At 38.3% G+C, this 25,302-nt stretch overlaps 2 protein-coding genes across 7 annotated transcripts in view; one reads left to right on the top strand and one right to left on the bottom strand.

The window, feature by feature from the left end:
• chchd3a (coiled-coil-helix-coiled-coil-helix domain containing 3a) overlaps positions 1-854 on the bottom strand; it is a 67,362-nt gene extending 66,508 nt beyond the window's left edge. For 2 of the 6 annotated variants that reach the window (XR_013820796.1, XM_079868260.1), the window contains exon 1: positions 603-828. Coding sequence is in view for 5 of the 6 variants with exons in the window: in XM_079868260.1 (XP_079724386.1) it covers positions 603-683 (81 nt within the window). In the remaining variant the exon portion in view is untranslated. Of the gene's footprint in view, positions 1-602 lie in introns of all 6 variants that reach the window. The other 4 variants (XM_079868258.1, XM_079868259.1, XM_079868261.1 and 1 more) reach the window with 2 other exon arrangements.
• A 2,562-nt stretch (positions 855-3,416) lies between these two features.
• exoc4 (exocyst complex component 4) overlaps positions 3,417-25,302 on the top strand; it is a 119,627-nt gene continuing 97,741 nt past the window's right edge. Inside the window, exons 1-7 of the mRNA XM_079868311.1 lie at positions 3,417-3,508; positions 5,837-6,026; positions 8,286-8,480; positions 13,225-13,409; positions 14,922-15,022; positions 18,515-18,743; positions 23,168-23,342. Of these exons, the coding sequence (XP_079724437.1) occupies positions 3,429-3,508; positions 5,837-6,026; positions 8,286-8,480; positions 13,225-13,409; positions 14,922-15,022; positions 18,515-18,743; positions 23,168-23,342 (1,155 nt within the window). The 5' untranslated portion in view covers positions 3,417-3,428. The remainder of the gene's footprint in view (positions 3,509-5,836; positions 6,027-8,285; positions 8,481-13,224; positions 13,410-14,921; positions 15,023-18,514; positions 18,744-23,167; positions 23,343-25,302) is intronic.

Here is a 25,302-nt window from a genome sequence, read left to right as displayed (position 1 = left end):
CTTGATATGCAAGACTCATATTTTTATATAGATTTATATACAATTACAAGGGGTCCCTGTTTTATCTCTTCGCATAGGCTAAAGACCACTGCTGTAACTTACTTCTCATTTATGTAAACACTGAAAAACACCAGCAAAAAACAAAACAGTCTCAAAAAGCAAGTGTGAATAAGGTGCATGTTTAAAAACAAATAAATACACTGTAGTACCAGTATCAACTGGCATAAACAGCTGTGTGAAGGGTGACTGTTTAACCTATACAGTATGAGTTATAGGGTGGGTGGGGGGTGGGGGGCACAGTGCTGTCATGGTTGACATTGTAATGCTTGAACTGTAACAAGTGTCTGGTAAAGTAACTCTTCTTAGGTAGGCTTGCTTATCAATTACATAACTCGGTTTTCCAGGTCAGCTGAAGCGAGTGTCCAGGCAGTCAGGGACAGAACGTTTATCCAGTTAACGTTAGATAAGTTAAGACTGTTAGATGCCTTCATCACGACCCCGCGCATGCATTCAAATCACAGCAGAGGTGAATTAAAGCCATGCGTCAGTGTGCGTGATGTGCATTTGACAGGTGGAGGAGAACAGACATGAGTGTCACTCACCCTTATGCCCTTCACTATCGTTATGTTCTCATTTTCATCCGATTCAAAAGACACGCGACGCGTGCTGCTGTTGGCTCCCATTCCTGGTCAAACAAGCCCCTGGTCTTTAACCAGTTAATTCATGTAAATCTGATAAGTAGTTATGAAATGTAAAAGAGTTGACAGGTTGTTACGCGCGAGCACCGGGGCTGCACGTTCCAGCTTAGAAACAAACAGCGCTTCCGCTTTTAGCCCCTCCCACCTGGAACAGGCGAAGAAAAACGATTCTCATTCGTTGAGCGCAAGTGCTTAGTGTCTCTATTGGACAACATAAATGGAAGAAAAATGTATTGGATTTCAAAGAATAGATAGGCCTATTTATTTATTTCGGACAATAAGCATTTCAGATCTATTTTAGAGCGTAATAATTAGAAATAATTTGCTGCTATGTTACAATGACTTACAACAGTTTTTAGTACAATCTGATAATCTAACAATCTAAGATGTAAATAATGTATTCTACTTTAATATTCACCTATTTAATATTTTTTCCTAAGATTTCACATTTCAATTCTAGTAAAGAAAAAAAAAGACAGAAAAAGACTTTTTAACCTTTATTAAATCTGTTCAAATAACAAACACTAAATTCAGCACACATAGAAAGTAAGAGTGTGTGTGTGTGTGTGAGAGAGAGAGAGAGAGAGAGAGAGAGAGAGAGAGAGAGAGAGAGAGAGAGAGAGAGAGAGAGAGAGAGAGAGAGAGAGAGAGAGAGAGAGGCCTGGTAAAACCTACATTATGGGGACAAAACGTCCCCACAAAGATGGCAATATCCAAAATCCTTGTCTTTGTAGGACATTTTTTGGTCCCATGAGGAAAACAGCTTATAAATCATATTAAGTGATGCTTTTTGAAAATGTAAAAATGCATAAATTCTATAGGTTTAGGGGTAGCGTTAGGGTTAGTGTAAGGGGATCGAATATGCAGTTTGTATACTGTATACAAAACCCCACAAAACATGAAAACGCAACACATGTGGGCGTGTTTACAAAAACAAATACTAAAATAAAAATAAATGAATAAAACAAATTATAAAATAAATATATTTTGCAAGTAATTTAGAGAGTTGTAATGCATTTCTTTTTTTCAGCTGCTTTGAGGTTTGAAAAAAAAATTCTAATAATTTTTAAATCCCACAAAACTTGTAATACATTTGTGTAAATAAATATATAGATATTTTTTTTAAAGATTTTTTTGCATAAACCCCCCCCCCCCCCCCCCCCCCCCCACACACACACCACCACCACCACCACCAAACTTAACAATGCAATACTCAAAAGCCATTACATTCTTTTTAACCATTCGTGCATTCTGTCCCAAAAGTGCTTAACTGTAGAAAAGAAGTTCCTGAACTCCTCGTGTCAAATGATCTGTGTGGGCATTCTGTCCTTTAGTGGGTGGCTGTCTTTGTCTACATGTCCTCAGGCGTCATTGTGACAACCTTTTATCCTGCACTAGGTGATGAGAAATAACCTAATCCCAGTGTCATCAGCAAAGGACAGTAGATTGTTCAGAAATGATGGGCCTCAGAGGAAGCCGATAAGAAGAACTTCTGGATCTGACTAAAGGCTCAGAGGAGCTAAAGGAAAATAACCTCAGAGTCTCTGTGATTGTTTCCTTTTTTTGAAGCGGCACAAAATTGGCCACTATGTTATCTCTGCTGTCCACGGACACATCAGTCAAAGAGGAGACTGCCAGATCGACCCTTTCCCACACAATCAATGCCCTTTCCTCCCTGGTTTGTTACAGCAGAGATCGTCAGGAGATAGAGGGGAACAGGTCCAGAGCAATATATCCTAGGAACAGAAAGCAATTAACAACCTTCACCTTTCGCTCCATATTGCTCCCATGGCTAATGTACGTCTGATTTGTGAAAGAATTTAAACCGGTTCTCAAAACTGGTCTGAACGATTTGCTCAAAATGAAATGCACATTAGTTACTTTTAGTATATTTATTTATTTATTATTATGTAAATTAATTTTAGGATTGTCTAATATGTGAACTATATTTATTATTTATCATGCATAAACTGCTAATGAGACTTTATTATCAAAACAGGAATAATAAACAGCAAAAAATAAATAAATAAATAAACAGCAAAATGTGATTAATTTTTTATAACTATAAGAACACAACATTTACAAGCAAAAGGATAATAAACAGAATATCCTAAGAGGGTACATTCCTGAAATGAACTATAAAAGCATATTACATTAGCCTATCTTATACATTTTAGACTATACAAGCAATTGAAATTCTAGTTTTTTGAAGAATCTTTCAATCTTTCATTTTATCAACAACAACAACAACAACAATAAAACAAACAAAGTAGTCTTTTTTATTTACAAGTAAACCTATATATACACTTAATATGAAAAAGGTAAATTTTCAAAGAGGCACAACATTATTATTATTTTTGGCTAATGCAGAAGTTTGTGATAAATTCCTTTTAATAAAATGATAGCCAATCCAAAACACTTTGCAATAAACAGTTCCAAATTGTTTCTTCGAAATTATGACAAAATGAGCAATTAGGTGAAAAAGGGCTAACAACTTTATAGTTTACTACTAGGTAATAATTGTGCAATAAGAGATTCATATGCATATGGTTCCTTGAAACGAACTGTTCAAAAGAATCGAGCCGAGGAAATGAGTCGGATCTCCTCTCAATCCCTCACTTTTCATGGCTGCAAAAAAAGACTTCATTTCCCAGCGATCCCTGTACGCCTGAGGGAGGCTTCCCATTGGCTGAAGTCCGTCACGAGTTGTTTGGGTGTAGTAACGGAAAGATGGCAGCTGACACAGGCAGATACAGGAGCGCTGTCTCCAAAAGCAAAGATCCCTCTGGTTTACTTATATCTGTAATAAGGTGAGCACGATATTTTTTTACAATGTCTAGCCGGCCAGCTTGATTTTGTCTGCGTTAAATCTTTGCACCTTCTTTTTGCGAAGCAAACGACATGAATGGATAACCGCTTAGCATGTTTGCTAACAATACATCCTGTTATATTGAATTATTTCAATTATGGATTAAATAACAAGTACTTCTTAAGAGGCTTCACGTCTCATCAGCTCAAGTTTATAGTTTGCTGTGAGGTCCTCTGAATGACAGAATTTGTAGGCATAGTTACTGTAGGAACTTGTTTAAATGGACTGCTTAGGCTATGTTTTGACAGGACTGGCAGAGTTTCAAAATAAAGACTGTGTTTCAAAACTTAGTAAACTGTTTACTTAAACAGCACTGTTTCAACATCATAGACGCAGTCTGAATATTTGTTTGCTTGTCAACACATAAATAATACACATAACAACATACAAGAACAATAACATGAAAATACAACAATAGAAAATTGGTCCCACTTCATATTAAGTGTCTTTAACATCTAGGCTATGTACTGGCATTTAAATTAATAATTTGATTCAATGCACTTATCGTGTGTATGTTTTACATTGTACTTATATATAATGAATGTAATATATAATCTGTTATTAATCTGTAATTACATATTTAATTATATTTACGTCTTAACCCTTTCCCTTGAAAAGGTAACGTAAGGAATTATTCTTAATTTTTCTGTAATTTAGTTACAGTTACTTCTTATGCAATTGACTATACAATAATTCTATATAAAACAATTGTGGATTTAACATAAAATTTTAGGTTAAAATGTATGTTTTTAATGTAACTTTATACACTCAAGTTCAAGAATAATTTATGCAATTTGTATATTGTTTATTTGAAAGAATCAAATGTGCAGTTTTGTGTCTGCCCTTGTATTGTTCAACTGGTCTAGGTTGATATGGGACTTGGAAAGTATCTAGTAATAAGTAATACAATACTTTTTAGAGAGAGTAATTATTACAGTAATCTAATTACACTGTTGAAGATGTAATCAGTAGCTAGTAATTAAATACTTTTTTAGAGTAACTTACCCGACGCTGCCCGTATCCCACCTCAACAGCAGCAAAATAATTTTGCAATACAACATAAACACAATAATATATATATAAGTACATACTAGTTAAATAAATCTAATATAAAGTTGAACCTTAAATCTTAAAAATTACTGTGGAAAAAACACTATATATAATATGTGATGTTAAATATACTGATAGATTTGTTCCAGTCTGCACAGTTTATTTATTTATTTATTTATTTATTTTTAAGGCCATTGAGAAGGCAGGGAAGAGTCTATCATGAAGACAGGAAGTTCTTGTATATAGACTTCCATTGCCTTGTGGGACATGTGACAGATCTGACTCTGAGAATTCCTATTTGAAGCCCTCATGGTGTAACGCTTCTCAGCTGATGATAGATGGCAGCCAGAACCCAATATAGTGTGCTAAAGTAAAGTTACTGCCTAATTGATAATGATAGTTACAGTGCATGACTGTTGGTAATGCCTGGATGAGTTGTAATGAACTTTTTTTACTTGCTTACGTAGATGAAACGTACTTTCTTCCATCGAGCCCAGTTAAGTTGGTAAGGTGTCAGAGATCCATCACTCTGCTTCACGGCTCTTTTATCTCCATTTTATCCATCAGCCGTTTCCATTAGGATGTCTTCAGGGCAATCCGTTGGGGTCAAAAAAGAGTGAGTCTATGGGTGGAAGCTATATCTACATGATCTGTGCTTCACTGCGAGCTTGAAGGGACCCTTCCCTACTGAATACTGGTTCTCAGACGTTCCTTCTATATCTCTATGAGCTCTAGAGACTGAAATGAATGTAATGAGTTCTTTTGGGAGATTGTGCTGCCTTCTTTTACTCTGATTTAAAGCCACACCGCAGTGGAAATGAGTTCAGGACAGACTTTGAGAGCTGAGCTGTGACTGGCAGCCTGCGGACTGGGACACTCGGTGGATTGGCGTCGGCCCCAGCGGGTCTCTCTGAGTGGGTGGGCTTCTGGTGATGGATTGTGGTTGCGATGATGGCCAAAAATCCAACAACATCTGTCTGAAAGTTTGTATCATAATGATGACAGGATGAGCTTATATTGGGTGCAGCCTTGTCTCTGGCATTCATGCTGTGCTCTGAAGAAAGCGCAGCTGGTATCACGCATCTATTCTATTCTGTAGAAAATGAGTAGGCCTATTAGAAGCTCTTCAGATATTTCAGTATCGTATGCGAATTTTTCTATGCATATTACTATACGTATAGTTTGGTGATGTAGCATATGTTTACTATCTTTCGGTCAGGACACTGTCCAACAGTGATGACGTGCAGGACCGAGAGACCGAGAAGGGCCGTCTGGAGGAGGCCTATGAGAAGTGTGACCGAGATCTGGACGAGTTGATCGTTCAGCACTACACAGAGCTCACCACAGCCATCCGAACCTACCAGAGCATCACTGAGAGAATCACCAGCTCTCGCAACAAGATCAAACAGGTGTGCCACACGTTCATCTGCGTTTGGAAACTCACTAATAACCAATGAATGTATGGTTTAGACCATGGGTTTCAACATTTTTCAGATCAGGGACCATGTTCCAAGACTCAACCAGGGACCTCCTGTATAATAAAGCGAAATTTCACAATACATTTAATTAGCATTATATAATGCTTAACACATTATTAATTGCAAATGTTGACATTATCACGAATATTTAAAGGGATAGTTCGGCCAAAAATGATATTTAACCCATGATTTACTCACCCTCAAGCCGTTCGAGATGCATATTTCAATCTTTTTTCAGACGAACACATTTTCAGTTATTTTAGAAAATGTCTTAGATCTTTCAGTGGTTATAATGTGAAGTTATGGGGTCCACCTCCTTCAAGTCCCAACATGTGCATGCATCCTTCACAAAAGTAATCCATCCGGCTCCAGGGAGATAAACGAAGGCCTTCTGAGGGTAATCCGTGCGATTTTGTCGTAAAAATATACATATTTAAAACTTTATAAATGAAAATATCTCGGTCAACGCACGTTCACGGCAGTGGATGCCGGCGTATGACGTAGGACGTAGCGTTTGATTTAGCTGTACTTCGCTCTACGTCACGACGCTTCCTACGCTTAAGTCCTGGGTTAAATATCATTTTTGGCCGAATTATCCCTTTAAGTGCTATATGTTTTACATAGACTGCTGTTCAAAAGTTTGAGGTCAGTAAGATTTTTAAAAATGTTTTTGAAAGAAATACCTTAAGGCTGCATTTATTTGATCAAAATTACAGTAAAAACGGTCTATTTGAATATATTTTAAAATGTAAAAAAGCTGAATTTTCAGCATCATTACTCCAGTCTTCAGTGTCACATGATCCTTCATAAATCATTCTAATAGGCTGATTTGCTGCTCAAGGAACAATCCTTATTATTATCTATGTTGAAAGATACTTTTCAGGATGCTTTGATTAATAGAAAGCAAAAAAAAAAAAAAAAAAGCATTGTAACATTAACCTGTCATTTTTAATCAATTTAATTTGCCCTTGTATTAACTTCTTTCAAAACCAAAAAACATCTTACCAACCCCAAACTTTTGAACGATAGTGTATGTTCTCCACAGACCTGAGTACCTTCAGGGACCCTGGTTTAAAATCCCTAATTTTAGGTAGCTGCACAATGAGTTAGTTATATATTTTAAAAACATAGGCACGTAGAAGTCCATGCATCTTTATGCTGTTTGTTTATGGCTGATTGAAATAACTTCCTCACTGCACATATATTTTTTTTCTCCTGGTCAGCAGCTGGTGGAGATAAAACGCAACTGCTGCTTTGCTTTATAGCCCACATAGTTCTATAATAACCTACCGATACGTAAACACACACAAACTGCATGCAGTCTGATATAATGCTGGCTGTAATACCCAGGGAATGATTTATAAGACATAATTAGAGGGAAAACAACACGCTGTAGCAGTTTGACGCAAAAAGGGAAATTAAAAGCAAATCAACAGCTTTTTTGGTGTTGTTTTTGTGCTTAATCTTCTCTCTCAGCCATGCGGCCTGATGGGTCGTCCCTCAGGCTTCTGGTGTCAGGCTTCCCACACGCGCACACACTCAAACTTGCCTCAGAGAACATAGAGAATAGCAGTTCTGTCTTCATGCTGCTGAAGTATTTGATGAGAGGTGCCAAGGGACCTCCAATCACCATCTTTACTCATTATTATTTAAAGACACAGGTGACTGAGTTTGTTTATTGCACTCTTGAAAAATATGTTTGAGTCAAGGACTCAAAAAAAAAACGTCTCAATTTGCGTGTGTGTGCGAGCGCAAGTGGGAAAACGGAAGACATAAACTCAACGCAGCCAATAAAACCTAACAGTGTTCGTTAATTTTGCTGTTTGTTTATCCAGCTTTGGGATTTGTTCACGTTTGTGCATGTTTTGTAAGCTCTTTTAAGAACATTAAAAATGAACTAATTACTGCTTCCCACGCCACCCGAAACATGGTGAGCCATCATAAAAGAAACATTAGGCATCACTAGTAATTGTCTTCGATGTCTGAAATAATATCCTTGTAAATTAGCCACTAAGCTTGGGTTTTAATCTACAGCGAAATGTTTGTTTATCATCTTCTCCCCTGCTGCTGACACACTTGAAAATAATTATGCATAGAAAAAAGAGCAGTGAAAGGAAAACTGGAAAGATGATGCTTGTTTCATCAAGTGTGAAGGGTTTTTTAACTGTATGTGGGCTTCTCTCTGCTTAGGTCAAGGAGAACCTGTTGTCCTGTAAGATGCTCCTCCATTGTAAGCGAGATGAACTGAGGAAGCTGTGGATCGAGGGTGTCGAGCACAAGCATGTCCTGAGCCTGTTGGATGAGATCGAGAACATCAAACAGGTTCCTCAGAAATTGGAGGCGTCTATGGCCAGCAAGCACTACCTGCACGCCACGGATATGCTGGTGAGTGTATGTTCAGGGTTGCCAGTGAATACTGTGTTGGTATGAGAAATCTCATTCATTCCTTGGTAAGTACATATTAGTTGATTTTTGTTTCTCTGGCTTGTACCCTGATATAAACATATAAAAATAATTATAGATCTTTACCTTGAGCTTTGCACTCTAATAGTAGTGTTTCAACTAATTTCATGATGTACATTTTGGAATGCTTGAGAAGGGGTTCTTCTGTATACAATAATTACTTTAATTACACTAATTATACAGTATAGTACATTAATTATATATTGCATACAATAATTACAATTACAAAGTACTTTCATTTTTTAACTGAAGAGTGAAGGAACAAGACCTTGATATTTTGTTCAATAAAAAAATGAAAGTAAAGAAATCCATAGATGGCCAATAAAATAGTATATATTATTATTTTTAAATGTTTGTATATAACATATTGCAAACATTACATGATATTTCAGAGAAATTATAAAGAAACTTAGACTTTTGATGGAAATGTGAATTATGAAAACATAAATGTCTTCAGTTCCTGTCCATATTTACACCATCATTCAAAAGTTTGGGGTCATTAAGGAATTAATACTCTTATTCAGCAAGGACACATTAAATTGATAGAAAACTGACAGTAAAGACATTTTATAATTTTACAAATTTCTATTTCAAATAAAGTCTGTTCTTTTGAACTTTCTGTTGATCAAACAATCCTAAAAATGTATCATGGTTATTAAGCAGCACAACATTTTTAAATATTGATAATAAGAAATATTTCTTGAGCAGCAAATCAGCATATTAGAATCATTTCTAAAGGATCATGTGACACTAAAGGCTGGAGTAATGATTCTCAAAATTCAGCTTTGCTATCACAGGAATACATTAAAATTGAAAATACATTAAAATATAAAGCCGTTATTTTAAATTGCAATAATATTTTGCAATATTATTATTATTTTTTTGATCACATAAATGCAGCCTTTGAAGAAGCATGTGAGGCTTCTTTCAAAAAACATAAAAAAAATGTATTGACCCCAAACTTTTGAATTTTATTGTACTGTATTTCCTTTTTTATATATATATATATCAACATAGTGGAGACGAGTGACATGAAGTTATTTAGGAGAGTGAGTGATTTATTTTTAGTGAGAGGGGAGATGGTATCAAAACTGCATGGTGTGTCAGGAGCATGTTGGCTAAACACGGCTCCAGTGCTGATTAAAAAAGTGGCCTATTCAGTTACACAATTCTGGTCAGGTGATTTATTCCCACTGCATTAGTCAAAGCTCATGGGCCCAAAACATCATCAAAAATTAAGAAGGAACATGGACTTCCGGGTGTTTTTTTTTTTAAGATTCTAGGTTTTACTTGTGTTCTTTTTCAGTGTGTTTTTTTTTTTAGCACATTTTTATCAGGTGTTTGATCACACTGTTTCTCTGGGTACATTCACACTCAACAGGGGAAATCAGTGAGTAGCGGTGGTCAGAGATGACAAGCTTCCATCCTCCTGCTCTCTCAGGTCCCTCAGGTGTTCTTCTCCTCCGGTGTGTGTGACTGTGTTAAATCTGACAAGGAGTATTGGGACTGCCAACAGAGATTACGGTGTACACGGTGTTTCAATTTGCAACTCTCGTCTGAAAACACTGCCCCTCACTTTTCTGTGTCTGTTAGACGCACGCACGCACGCACACACACACACACACACACACACACACACACACACACACACACACACACACACACACACACACACACACACACACACACACACACACACACACACACATTTCTAACTGTTGTACCTGTCAGTCTGGTTAACTTCCCTAGTGTGAGCTTTTCAGATGAGCTGTCATTCATTACCTCACATCTGTTGAATTGTCCCTTTCCTCTCTTTCAACTTTTTACTTAATTCTGTTTGTTTCCTCTTCCCTTTCCTCTGGATTATTTTCCTTTTCCTCCTCTACTCCTTTCTTCTACCTCTTCTTCCTTTACCTTACTCTTCTTGTCCTTAATTTTTTCTTTCCTTTCCTTTCCTTTCCTTTCCTTTCCTTTCCTTTCCTTTCCTTTCCTTTCCTTTCCTTTCCTTTCCTTTCCTTTCCTTTCCTTTCCTTTCCTTTCCTTTCCTTCCCTTCCTCTGTGTACTTGGTCTTTTTCTCTTTCTATTGCTTTCATGTCCTTAACTGTTCTACTTTCTCTCCTTCTTCCTTGTTCCTTTCCATGTCCTCTTCCTGCCTTTATTCTTCTTTCTCTCCATCTTCATTTACTGTCATTTCACACACTCTCTTTTAGCCTCCTTTCCTTTCCTTTCCTTTCCTTTCCTTTCCTTTCCTTTCCTTTCCTTTCCTTTCCTTTCCTTTCCTTTCCTTTCCTTTCCTTTCCTTTCCTTTCCTTTCCTTTCCTTTCCTTTCCTTTCCTTTCCTTTCCTTTCCTTTCCTTTCCTTTCCTTTCCTCTTTCTATTGCTTTCATGTCCTTAACTGTTCTACTTTCTCTCCTTCTTCCTTGTTCCTTTCCATGTCCTCTACCTGCCTTTATTCTTCTTTCTCTCCATCCTCCTTTACTGTCATTTCACATACTCTCTCTTAGCCGCCTCCTTTTCTTCCCTCTCTCCTCTCCCAAATATAAAGAGAATTAACTCAATTGAAAATTGAAGTGTCTTCTCAACTAAACCTGGTTTGGCAATAAGAAATGTAAACAGGCACACTCACACATACTCAGAATGAACCTGATCATCTGATCCTGGTATACACTGTGGCTCATGCAACCCTCATTTGCATGAACAACTCCTTGACTTGCATGACCCCTTCTCTGTCTGTCAGAAGCGGTGCACAGAGTGTGCAGTGATGGCCCTCCAGAGCACTATCAACAGGCCATTAGCTTTCCTCTAAATAATAAAGCACATTCATTCACAGCCATTTTGATTTATTTGCTAACTATAAACAAGCAGTAGCCACTGCAGGATCATTCAGTGCTGAAGGAGAGGAGAGGTAAAGGAAACGAGAAGTAAAGACTAGAAATACAAGTTAATGCAGTAAAAAAAAGCAAGAGAGTGAGAGATTAAATGAAGGATGGAAGGAATAAGGGAAAGGTTGCATAGAAGATCAAGGCTCTGGGACATGTGAGCCAGGTCAGGTGAATGAAATGAGGAAATTGAACTTATCAACCACACAAATGCTTCAGATTCAGTTTGCAAATGCGACAGCATGGCAAGTAGCTGCTGATACGGTGCAGATTCAGGACAGCATTAAAGCTAAGCCTGAGGGGACTACCGGTACCTGGACTCGCGCTCCATGTTAAGTTGCATTTGTTCTTTTTTTGCTTTAAAATCCCCTTGCATGCGTTTATGAGAAAGAGAGGAGCAGATGAATACAGATACACAAAACATTTTTTGATTACTTTCTATATCCACAGCCTATTTTCTATAATATGAAATATATAACATGTATGTAATATGCATCCATCCATTTATCCATCCATCATTTAGAGATTTTTGAAAAAAAGTAAGCATTACTAGCATATCAGTGTGTGTGTGAGAGAGCAAGCTTATGTATGCATTTAGCTTTCCTGCATGTTTTTTGCATCATTCTCTCATCACTTTGTGTTCACTGATAAGCTCAGTCGTATGCCTCATTCAACCAGCAGCCGCATACTTCATTATGCTCTCTGCAGGAGCCACACGCACTCAGCAGAGTGAATATTCAGCGGCACTGCAGTCCACCACGCTGCATTCCCCCTCTTTTAATACTTTGATTGGACGAGAGTTGTTATTGTGCTCTATCACTGTGGTTTTTGATGGGCAGGTGGGGCATGTGCTATTATGTGATCCTGGAGTGCAGCTAATCCAGGAGGCTTTCCAACAATGGATGTACCTGGAACACGATATACCTTTAAAACTAGCAGTAAACACGCTGCATTGGGATTTGGTAGTTTCAACCTAACATTCAAAACAACAGATACCAAGGAGACAAAGTAGATGAATAGACACATTTAATAGCCAACATGCTATGGCCTTCATAAATATTCATATACTTCACATTTTAAAATGCATTAAGCCACTGCAAAAGATGACAAATATTAAAGCAAGTTAATTTAAAGAACACCTTATCAAGCAAAACATTTTACAAAAAGTTTAAGATTTAAATTAAATTTTTTTTTTAAACATTTATTTAAATTATTCTGTCCAAAATTAACATTTAAAAATGTTTGGACACTTTATAGTTATAAATTGATTATATTATCAACTGTCAAAGGTAACTGACCCCAAACATCCACTACAATGACATTTATTTATTTATTGCAATAAAATTCATTCACTTTTAAGTGTGGCCAAATATTTTTGATATTATATTAAGTAATATAATGTAATATATTACATATTATACTATATATATATATATATATATATATAGATATATAGATATAGATATAGATATATAGATATAGATATCTATATCTATATAGATATAGATATATACAGTGGTCAACATTTGAAGTGGATCAAAACCTTTCATCAAACTTATACATGAATTTTGAACAACACCCGTTCTTGTCTTAGGGACAACTTTGATTAACTTTTTTGATCCACTTCAAATGTTGACTACTGTATACATATATATGATGTTATATATTTGATATTTAGTATTCCCCATCCCATTATTTAACACAAAGTTATTTATTGTCTTCCTTCATTTTTGCTCATAGACATTCAGGCAGACGTAAACTTCAGGCGTGCTGTTGTGTTTGCAGGTCTCAGCGGTGGATTCTCTTGAAGGACCCCTGTTGCAGGTGGAGGGTCTCGGCGACTTGCGACTGGAGCTCCACAGCAAGAAGCTCAACATCCACCTGGTGCTAATCGACGAGCTCCATCGCCACCTCTACATCAAGTCCACTAGCCGCGTGGGTCACCGCGGCAAAGACAAGGACAAGGGACGGTGAGCTACAGTAACGTGCTTCACATTTGATTGGGCAGAGCATGCAGTTTGGCAAAATTAGAGGCTAATCGTTTGATTCAAATATAGCGTCATTTCAAATCAAAGATTATTCAAGAAGGAAAAGTGCACCGTATCACTTTAAAGATATGTTGGCTCAGTATTGGACCCGAAGTAATATGAAAATAATATTACAAAATGTGAATAAAAACCTCACTCAAAACTTTTGATTCCGGTTGTGGCAGTAAACCGAAAGCAATTACCTTTGGAGCGGGAAAGTCATTTCTCAGCTTTAGATTAATTTACCTTTGCTGGTGGCGGGGCGCACAGCTCATCTAATTACTGTGTGTACTTTTTAAAGAGAGAGATGTGCTCTCTTAAACCAAGCATCCCATGAGTCACTGCTGTCTGATCATTAATAAGGGTGTGGAATATGCCCGACAGAATAACTGATCAGACTAATTAAGAATCCAGGGGCCTGAATATGGGCCAGAGCCGGTGTTAAACCCCAGCTAGTTTGACATTCTGAATAAACTTTAATTAGTCAAAGGGGTGACACGTAGAAAATGTGTCACGCTTCTTCTCTAAAGTCTGTTTCTAAATCTCAGCATAGTTCTGCTTCACGTAATTAATGACAGGCTGCTGACGGGGTGATTGCGCTATCTTGAAGGGAAACCACAATATTAATTCTTTACCGAAGGCTTCGTTCTCCAGGCTCTTAATTCATTAGCTTGTTGGTAAACAAAGCTTCTCTGGCCCTGTTGCTTCCCTCTCACCAGAGTCATGTAATTAGCTGATTTGCGAGTGTTCTCTTCCTGTCCCTGCGTACAGGGCCTGGCCGCCGTGGCACTGATGCCGGCATTCAGCATAAACAGAGATAAGTCATTCGCACCCTCGTGGATGAGCACGAGAGGAATGATAATAGGTTTTTGCTTTTCTCGATGGCGGCAGGGCCGCCCACGTGCGCACGGTCGCCGGGGGACTGCTGACCCCCTCCGTCAGCGTGCCGTGTGAACCGCTGCGGCTGCCTCGGCAATGCTAATTCTCTGAGATTAGACAAGGCGCAGCGGTGTAGCGCATTAAGCTAATGCAGGTTGGTGACCCCCGCAGTGCTGAAGTGTGGAGTTGTTTGTAATAGCGTTTTTGATCTCAGAATTGTACGGCCGTGTTTGTCGCTCTTCCACCGCTCTGTTTACGGCCATGTAATTATAGCGCGACGCTTTCATGAGGAGAAGCGATTTATTAGTCAGGGTCATGACGCGACTGCAATTTTCTGGCAGGGTTTTTACTCATTCCGTCTCTCTAGTGTTTCGCAATCTGTCTTGTTTGATTCTTCCTGTTCTGACCACTTTAATGGAAATGTTTTTGCGGACAGTTCTCGATTATTTTCATAAAACATTCACGGCTGCACTTGTTATGAATCCTTAATAGATGCTGTCACTCTGAAAATGGTTCCTGTCGTGAAGAAGGAAATAACAGTACATGTGTTGTTGTTGTTGTTGTTTTTTTCTTCAGGTCCGCTCCAAAGGACACATCTGTTTTGGATGTCGGCGGTTTGTCCACTCCACGCAAGCTCACAGAACCCTCACAGTTCAGCACCCCGGGAACATCCATCGGTAAGAACAGAACAACGGATATGACCAGACATCAAAACAACCCTGATGTGTAAAGAAGAATGAATAGCAAGTAGTGCTGCACCATACATAGTGAACATTTTTGGCTGAAACCAAAGCCAAAAATTCTGGAAACACTGGGCCAAAAACCAAAACTAAAAAATAGAATTGTTTAGAATAACTGATTATTCTAATATTGTTATAATATATATTTTTTTACAGTCAGGATATGGTACTAATTATAAGGGATGCAATATAAGTCAATTGAATATAAATGAAATATTTATACATATTTTTTATTAAAATAAAATTAAAAAATGAATGTTTATTTATTCATTTTAAGTATAGAATACATACACATTTACAAATACAATAAAATTAAATATAATTGACACATTTAGTTTAGTTATATTTAGTTAAGTTACAGACTTTCTGCTTATATTCTCTTTTGGCCAAAACATTATTATTATTATTTTTTGTCCAAACTTTTTCAATGAGCGAAATTTGGATTATGATTGTGAAGACGAAAAAACGAAACAAAGTGACTATTAGCCATTGAAAGAGAGAAATAGAGTGCTACTTTTGCAGAGAGAGAGCGAGAGAACGGGTGAATTAGAACTTGATTTAGTGGCTCATAATTTGAATGATGGATTCCTCTCTGCTGTACTGAAGGGAACAGCGGGTGTCCGGGGCGAGGGATGAAACGATAGCGAGGGGTGATTTTGTCCGTCTATGGGCCTGGTGCTCCATATCGTCTGCCAGTGTTCAAAGTGCCAGTTAAATCATTAGGACACACATCTGACCAGTATCACTGTGTCTATTAATATTGCACTGGGGGCTGCCACAGATAAGAAAAGACTTGCAACTGTTGCTTCCTGTGTGTTACTGAAAGCAGTGGCATACACATACTCCTATTATACATGCATGGAGAAGGTGATTGTAATATACACACACTAATTCGTTGACATACCAATTTTCTCTTTTACAATTATACAGTGACTCACACTTTCACTTGCATGTACCTCTAAAAAGACTTGTCTGCACAGCACACACACCAGAACACACTCGCTCCGGTTTCATGATCTCAGTACATCATGTTTCAGTAAGCATATTAACCGGTGCAGATGAGATCCTCTCTTACGTTATTAATCATGCAGCACTGTCAGCACAGCGGGGGTGCGGGCCTTGTTATCCGTGCTCTCCTGTGTGGGGCCGACTCCACTGTGAGCTCTGAGACTGTTATCAGTCCCGCTAACCCACCCACAGCTGTCTGTTTCTGTTTCTCCCACACTGTCTCTGACATGCTGTCACTTTTCAGAACAACTATTGACAACCCAATCCAACCATCCATATTTTTGTCTGTCTGTCTGTCGTTTCATCCATCCATCCATCCATCCATCCATCCGTCTACCTGTCTGTCGTTCTATCCATCTATCCGTCTGTCCATCGATCCATCGGCCTGTCTATCTATCTATCTATCTATCTATTTTGTCTGTCTGTCATTTCATCCATCCATCCATCCATCCATCCATCCATCCATCCATCCATCCATCCATCCATCCATCCATCCATCCATCTACCTGTCTGTCGTTCTATCCATCTATCCGTCTGTCCATCGATCCATCGGTCTGTCTATCTGTCTATCTGTCTGTCTATCTATCTATCTATCTATTTTTGTCTGTCTGTCATTTCATCCATCCATCCATCCATCCATCCATCCATCCATCCATCCATCCATCCATCCATCCGTCTACCTGTCTGTCGTTCTATCCATCTATCCGTCTGTCCATCGGTCTGTCTATCTGTCTATCTGTCTGTCTATCTATCTATCTATCTATCTATTTTTGTCTGTCTGTCATTTCATCCATCCATCCACCCGTCCGTCCGTCCGTCCATCCATCCATCCATCCGTCTACCTGTTTGTCGTTCTATCCATCTATCCGTCTGTCCATCGATCCATCGGTCTGTCTATCTGTCTGTCTATCTATCTATCTATTTTTGTCTGTCTGTCATTTCATCCATCCATTCGTCCGTCCATCCATCCATCGGTCTGTCTATCTGTCTGTCTGTCTGTCTATCTCTTTTTGTCTGTCTGTCTGTCGTTTCATTCATCCATCCATCCATCCATCCATCCATCCATCCATCCATCCATCCACCTGTCTGTCGTTCTATCTATCTATCTATCTATCTATCTATCTATCTATCTATCTATCTATCTGTCTGTCTGTCTGTCGTTCCATCCATCCATCCATCCATCCATCCATCCATCCATCCATCCATCCATCCATCCATCCATCCATCCATCCATCCATCCATCCATCCATCCATCCATCCATCCATCCATCCATCCACCTGTCTGTCGTTCTATCTATCTATCTATCTATCTATCTATCTATCTATCTATCTATCTATCTATCTATCTGTCTGTCTGTCTGTCTATCAGTCTGTCTGTCCATCCATCCATCCATCCATCCATCCATCCATCCATATCTATCTATTTCACTTTAAATTACTTACACTTTATTTGTTCTTATTTGGTCTGATTTTGCAAAAGCAGGTAGAAACGTCTCTAATTCACACTCAGAGCCAGAGTAATTCCTGTGTCGCCTGCAGTTTTCTTCACTTTACACGAAACGCTCGCAATTATTGCTGTCGCAGTGCTTTATGTGTGATAGGGTGACGGCATCAGACAACATTTCCCCTGCTGCGGAAGACGCTTCCCTTTTGTCGCCTATTTTGTGTAATGGCCTTTTGCACATCATTTGTCGGTGGTAATTGTAGTAATTATTCAGCAAGCTACAGTTGGGGGGATTGAAGAAGAAAAACCTGAGCCCATTAACTTGCCATACACATTAAGACCATTTTAAACAGTCATTGGATTTGAGGGTATTAGCTGACAGAAAAATAAGCACTTCACTGTACGATCACTCTATTGAGCGGGTGAATATGGAGAGGTGTGTTATGCAGGTTTTTAAGGAGTGTGCTGATGACAAGGGAGGGGATGATTGTGAAATGGTGAAGCGTACCACTTAAACATTGTTAAAGATGACTCTAAAAATGTATTTAAATTACAGGCCGTTGTAGGTTCAGTAATCTCAATGTATAAATGCTACAATATGTATTTGATTATCAATATATTAAGGTTAATTTACGTTAACATTACTAACCTTTTTATCTGTAAAAGCTCTCTAAGAAAAGCTACTCTAAGATTTAATAAATTAAATGTAACAACATTATACTATATAAATCTTAACAGATTGTTAGCACATTTAGAACATATTCAGAATTATTAATTGATATAATCAAATTTGAATGTACATTAGTGACCTTTAAATAGTTATGTATTTAATGACTCAACAATTTATTTAAAAGCATATCGTACACTTTATTAATGTATATTAATTTAGATGGTCCATAAACCATTCTGTCAATTCATGCTGGTGCAATTATATATTGTTGTAGTGTTCTTCATGGAGTGTATGTGTGTTTGTGCAGTGCAGGAAATGAGAGAGGATCTGGAAGTGGACCCAGAGGAGAACAGCGCAGAGTTCATGGGGATTCTGATCAAAGCTCTGGCCAAACTCAAGAAGATCCCTGAGACCATTAAAGCTATCATGGATCGTCTGGAGCCTGAGCTCAAGCAGATTCTCAAGAGATCCACCACTCAAATCGCTGACCACGCATACCAGAGAGGAGAGAACCTGGCACAGGACAACCAGCCCAGGTAAAAGATAATGGATCGATTGGGCTAGTAGCATCAATTAAAAGTTGCTATCTGTCATGAATATCCGTAGTTATACTTTACCACACTACAGCTGTTTCCTAGTTGATTGATTTGATTGATGGATGGATGGATGGATGGATGGATGGATTGATGTAGCCTGGTTAAAACCAGACCATTCTCAGTAGTAACTGAGTTATGGTCTGGCAAAGCTTCATTAATAACTCATTTCCAAAGGGGCGTCACCAACGGACGTCGCTCAAATGCCTCTGGGCGCAATTGGATAGAACTAAAACCAATCAGAGCGATCGTCATCGTGTAAAGCCCGCCTCAACGAATAGTTATACTTTACCACACTACAGCTGTTTCCTAGTTGATTGATTGGTTGGTTGCTTGGTTGGTTGGTTGGTTGATTAATTGATTGATTGATTGATTGATTGATTGATGGATGGATGGGTGTGTGTGGATGGATGGATGGGTGGGTGGATGGGTGGGTGGGTTGATGGGTTGATTGATGGATTGATGGATTGACAAAATATTGTATGGTGGTTAAAATAAAAAGGCGCTTATAGAACAAATGAATAGAGACATCATTCAAACAACTCAAATAAATTTATGCAAATACACAAATGAACACTGGGAAAAGTGTGAATCTGAAGTTTTGTCAAGACATATGTAAAATTTGTAAATCGTATTGTATTTTTCCAAACCTCATTTAATTTCATTCATTTTTAAATGCAACCACTTAAATTAGTAGGAAGGGCAGATCTTTCTTTATGAAAATCAGAATTTCTGCATATATGAGACACAATCTATTCTTTTCAGCTCCCTATATGCGCAGCCATACTGAATATGTTCTCAATGGCTTTTTGTTTCAAACATCTGTAGTGTAGACATTCATTTAAAGACAGCATAACACTCTTTGAGACATTTGCAATTTTAGTGATACTCATGTAGATGAGACTTGATTTTAGCATTTGGCCTGTGATTGGATCATGAAAAGTGAAGTGTTAATCTATGATATTATTGGTTGATTTTAATTTTTCCCTGCCTACATGGCCTTAATTACATCAAATCAGGAATGTTTTGATGGAAGATTATTAAAACAAATTTATTTCTTTACATTAACACGCACCAACAAATCATGCACAGGGCGAGAATTATTAATTAAAGTATGTCCTTAAATAATGTAGGAAATAAAAACCGCAGATGACAGTCACTTTAGCCTTTTAGTTCTTTTAGTTCTCCCTTTTAAAGTGATTTTGTTTTTAAGGTAATGCACTTTGGAAGGCATTTGTACTGAAGTGTGATTGGTTTTCATTGTTTTCCTTCTTTATTGCGCTCTCTCACTTTACCCGATGATGGCTCGCTGGATCAATGCACTCATCTGTCATGTGGCATTCAAACCTCCCTCATTTCCAGAAATGGTGTAATCCATAAAAGCGAGCCACGGCCAGGGTCTGCTTAAGCATCGGCTCTAACAGAGAAAAACAAAAGCAAGAGAAGAAAAGACCGATAATGAAGGCTGTTAAAGAAACGCTCTTTACCCAAGGCAAAAATGAACTCTCAATCGCTTATTTTTTCATAGCTATTCTTTGGGATTTAATGTTTGCCCTCCTCATTTCTCTCAAATATAAGCTTCCAGTTTGCAAGTGAATATCCACTGAATTTTCATTGTGTGCTTTTAATGATATAAACTGGGGTTTTTCTTCGAAAGCAGTGACTAATGCTGGAAAATATCCATTCATCACAAACTCATTTGAGAAATGGTTTTGTTGTACCTAGTGTGTTTCATCTGAATGTGCTAATGTATCATACAATGCAATTACCTTGATACATAACACACAAAGCACTGCTGAATTAATATGGCAGTTCATAAATCTGTTTCCTGTAAAAGGTAAACCACCTGAAAACGTCCAAATGACCTGAGTGAAAATAAGGTCCTGTTTTAACCATAGTGCATTTTCAGTGTTTACTTTCTTTAAATTATTAAATTACTTGTCTATGTCTGTGCTAACTTGAAAGTTGAGGTAGGGCTCTGTTTCTATGGAAACCTCAACAGAAAAAGCAAGTCACTGCTGCATTACAGTTCACAGTGAAAATATGCCTTACACAGTGTCCTAACCTGGCATGATGTGACAAAGGCTACATTCACACTGCAATTTCTTTGTGTCTGTTCACAGTATCTTTTCAAATGTGGCTAACATCAGGTTTGAGTGTGAACTGGTCACAGTCCTGAACTGACCCGCATGCAAGAACTATAACTAAGAACCATGCAGCACGCTGTCTTCGAAATCCAGACCTAAATCTGAAAGATTATCGGTCTGGCATCGACTAATGAAAATCGGCCAGCTCGAGGGGCGGCACCAAGCATGCATTTGAAAATCTCACTGCACGCAATTGGATAACACTATGACCAATCACAACAAGCCCCATACGCTTAGCTACCAGCGGAGCTAATTGGTAGATTAGACTCTTGCCGTATCCGGTCGGCAAAACAGCAAATTCGAGCGCCGTCTTCTGTTCCTCTTTTAGATAAAAAGCCAAGTCTAACTCGTTCATTGTAGAGGCCAAAGCCGTTTCAAACAACTGGTGCTCATCCATAGCCATCTTGAAATGTTTACTAATGACTTCGACGTCACAGCGCTGTCGTCACCTGTTTAGCTCGCCTCTGGCTCGCCTATATCGGATAACCCGATGTGATTGGTGCAGCTCGGATACAAGGGCATATTTAATGAGCATCATTACTCGACGCCAGAGTAAACTCGCTGTGCTCCAGAACTCTGGATTTCCAGGGTACCTGTATACTTGTAATACTTATGAGTATAACAGCTCACTATACTGACTAACTTCACTGTTGCTTTCACTGAGTAACCAAAGACCTACCGGTATTTAAAATCTTTGGAGTGGAGTGACAGAATTGTGATGAACGTTGATCTAACATGACGTAAAAGTCACATGCGAAACATCAGACCTGTATCACATATGGAAGTGGCCCAAATAATTGTTTTTGTGCTCTTAACACTTGTGGAAAAACCTCCAGGAAAAAAAACGGTCTGAGTTGCGTATAAGCAAGAAATAAATAAATAATTGGATTTGGGCCATTTTTGCCTGCAGGAAACAATCAGGAGTTATTTGATAAATAAAACACAGCTATGTGGTGTAGGATGAGATTTCACAGTGGACATGGCTACCCAGCATAACACATAATGGAGACCCAAGTGGTCACTATAATATTTTTTTGATTGTTGGTGTCACCGCTGGCTAGGGCAAAGAAAAAGAAAGAAAAAAAATCTTAACCATGTAAAAGACAATTAATTAATGAATTAATTTATTGGTTTGTTTGTTCATCCATTTATTTTTTATTTATTTTGCTTTTTTTTATATATTTGCTTTTATTTAATTATTTAATTTATTTATGTTATACTTTTTTAAAATATTTTTTTATTTTATTTATTAAAACCATAAATATGACCATAAATTAAGAAAGATACTTAGATAGACGGTGTCGTTATGACATCTACCAACTGGTCCATGCCAAAACCTTGTCCCCTTGGTTCATATGTGTTGCTTTGGGTTGGCTTTCTGCGCTGTTTGTATGGAGTGTCATCCTGTATAATATATGTTTACATGTTGAGTCTGAGTCAAGGGTTATGTCCTGTCCTTTGTAAATCAGGCTTAACATGTGTTATCATGCACTGTCTCCCACATGAACATCCATCATCTTCCTGTCTTCCACCTCCCAGCAATCTTTATACCCTACATCATGCTGTCACCTCCAACCTCTTCATTCCGCCTATCAGGGTTTTCTTCTGCCTCGCTATACTGGGATGAATGAGTAAACTCCACAAAAGTCAGACAGATGTGTGTCCTCCTAGTGGACCCAGAGAGTTTGACAGATGCTGCTAATTGTTGTTGGTGAACAGCTGGTGCTGCTCAACAGGGAGACTCTGTCAGCACCCTGCTGCTGTCATGTTCATTAGTAACAGAGAATGGACCGCTTTTGGCTTGGTTTTGGTGATGTGGAGGGATTTATGATAGACAGACTGACTGACTGCAGTATCGGCTTTGACTTGGAAAGCCTCTAGATGAGGAGTTTTTAGATTGGGGTCCAGGGACCCACAAGGGGGTGCTGGGAGTTCTGCAAACAAACAGAAAAGCGAAAGTAATTTTGGTTTGCAAAATGTAAATTTTAGGGCTGTCAAGGTTAACATGCTAACTCAAGATATCATTGGATACTAATTCTAATAATTAATATGATGAATGCTATAGTTGTTAACATATCTCTCCGTCTGTCTTTCTGTGTCTGACAGGTTCAGGAGTAGCTTGTATTTGTGTTTCTCCTTGTCATCACTGCATTTGAGCTTGCTAATATTAATAATTTTTTATCCATTTTGAAGTGTTTCTCACTCTATTGCCCTCTACAGGTTGTTGCTGGAACTCCTCGAGCTGTTGTTTGATAAGTTGAATGCAGTGGCCCAGGCTCACAGTGTGGTTCTCCGTCACCTACAGCAGATTGTCGTCTCTCCCAATGGAGCCCAGGAAGGTATCAAACTCTATGAGCAGGCGGATGTCTATGCCAAGATCCAAACCGTCCTACAGGTCAGTTTCTGGAGAGGCATTCCATAGAGCAGATCCAGGTAACTGGGTAATATATTTGGAATCTGAATTATTGCAGTGAAATATATGCAATATGTTAAAATTGGGCTTTGCAAGAGACTATTCTGACCACCTATGGCCTTGCCACCACACAGCAACGTATTAGAAACCATTCAACTGACCTTAGCAACTGCAAATCTTCAGCATGAAATTCATAGCAACTCCTTTGCAACAACCCAGTGCTGAGAAACCACACTCTTATTTAAAGCTGTCATTTAAAACAAAACATACTATTAACTGATATTTACTAGCTGTATATTTAATTACTAGTGAACAGAAGGGCTGTTTATAGTTATTAGATGTTTCATGTGCCGCTTCTGTAAAACGGTACAAGTGGAGAAAGAATGTGTGGCTGAAGTTTTGTGAGTAATCTACATAAACTCATCCCAAGTGCTGTGTTTAATTGGAAAATGTTGTATTTTAGTGTGTATGTGTGTGCTTGTGTATTTGGCAGAAGACTGATGGGCAGGTGAGATTACCAGCTGTTCACATAAACTTTGAGAATTCTCTCAAGAGGCCCAACATTTAGTGTCTGTTTGTGTGTTTGAAAAGTACCCGCTGGAAATCCTGCCGCAGGTTTTCATTTCGTGTGATTTGAGTGTTTACATTTATTTGCATTTATATTTCTTGTTGGTTTTTCTGTGAAATGGAGTAAACTAAATTACTAAATTATTTTTGGAGCTAAAAGCTCTTACTAAAATTATAATTAAGTCAACAACAAGGATAAAATAACATTTATTTCATGGAAGGGGAAAATGCTTCCCAAAAGTTGTTGTTGTTGATTGAAAATGCTGTGTCCAATTAGATCAAACTATATTTAAATGGTTGATTTAGACAAAATTTTTTTTACGGTTTTGCTTTGTTTTGTTTATTTTTTGCAATTGAGTAATTCTTTTTCAGAGTTACTCCAGTCTTTCTTGATTCAAGTGGCAGTTTGGATTCCTGATTCACTAGATCAATGCAACAATCACATCTTGCTTTTCTCTAATCAGTAACCGTAAATGGAGAATGGTTCTTCTGATGGGTTATGCAATATTGACTCGCATATATCTAGAATTATTGTGCTCAAGCAGTTTTAAAACCATTTTAGGGACAGATGGTCAAACTAATTGAATATTCAGATTCATAGAGGTTGTAAAAACTAGACCTCATAACCTTTTCATGTTTATATCATTCTCTGTATTTGTACTTTTTCTTCCCTTTAAGACTTCCATCTCTCTCCATTCTCTCTCTGCCTTCTATTGCATGTGCACTCTTTCAAAGCATTATTTTTCAGCTGCATGTTAGGGAGGATCCAGTCATGCAGTAGAGACAGGAATCAGGAGAACGAGGGCGGGAAGGAGGGAAAGAGAGATGGGGATGGTGGTGCAGCTTGGGAATGAGTAAATGGGTTTGTCATCACTCCATCACACAGGGTGAAGAGTCAGACTGTGACCTTGTACCTTCCTCCCGTATTTTTTACTCCTCCTTTCAAAGCAGTCTGCAGAGAGCGGTAAGGAAAGAACAAGCTCGGCCCTGCCAACTGTTGCTAAGGCCCGCTGAGCTCCTCGCAGACCTTAAGTAACAAGGAGCGTCTTTCTGAGAGGCGAGTCTGGAAGTCAAAATATGCATTTAACTGCCGTATGATGAGGGGTTTGACTGTGTGCACGTGCACTGCCTCTTTTTTCGGCATTCATTAGCATGAGAACCTCACGCCCTAGCTAGCAACAGATTCATTTGTTTATTTAGAGCCTTTGCTTCAACTTGTATGCTGTGTCTGTAAGCTTAAAAAATATTGCCTTCAAAGGATGCATTCTAAGATAGGAAGGCATCAAGGCACGTCCGAATCCAATATTAGCTTCACTCCCTGTCATCCATCCATCCATCCATCCATCCATCCATCCATCCATCCATCCATCCATCC

This window comes from Squalius cephalus (assembly GCF_949319135.1).
Source record: "Squalius cephalus genome assembly, chromosome: 4".
Lineage (NCBI taxonomy): Eukaryota > Metazoa > Chordata > Actinopteri > Cypriniformes > Leuciscidae > Squalius > Squalius cephalus.
The sequence above is the reverse complement of the archived record's forward strand: the minus strand, read 5'-3'. Positions and strand labels throughout refer to the sequence as shown.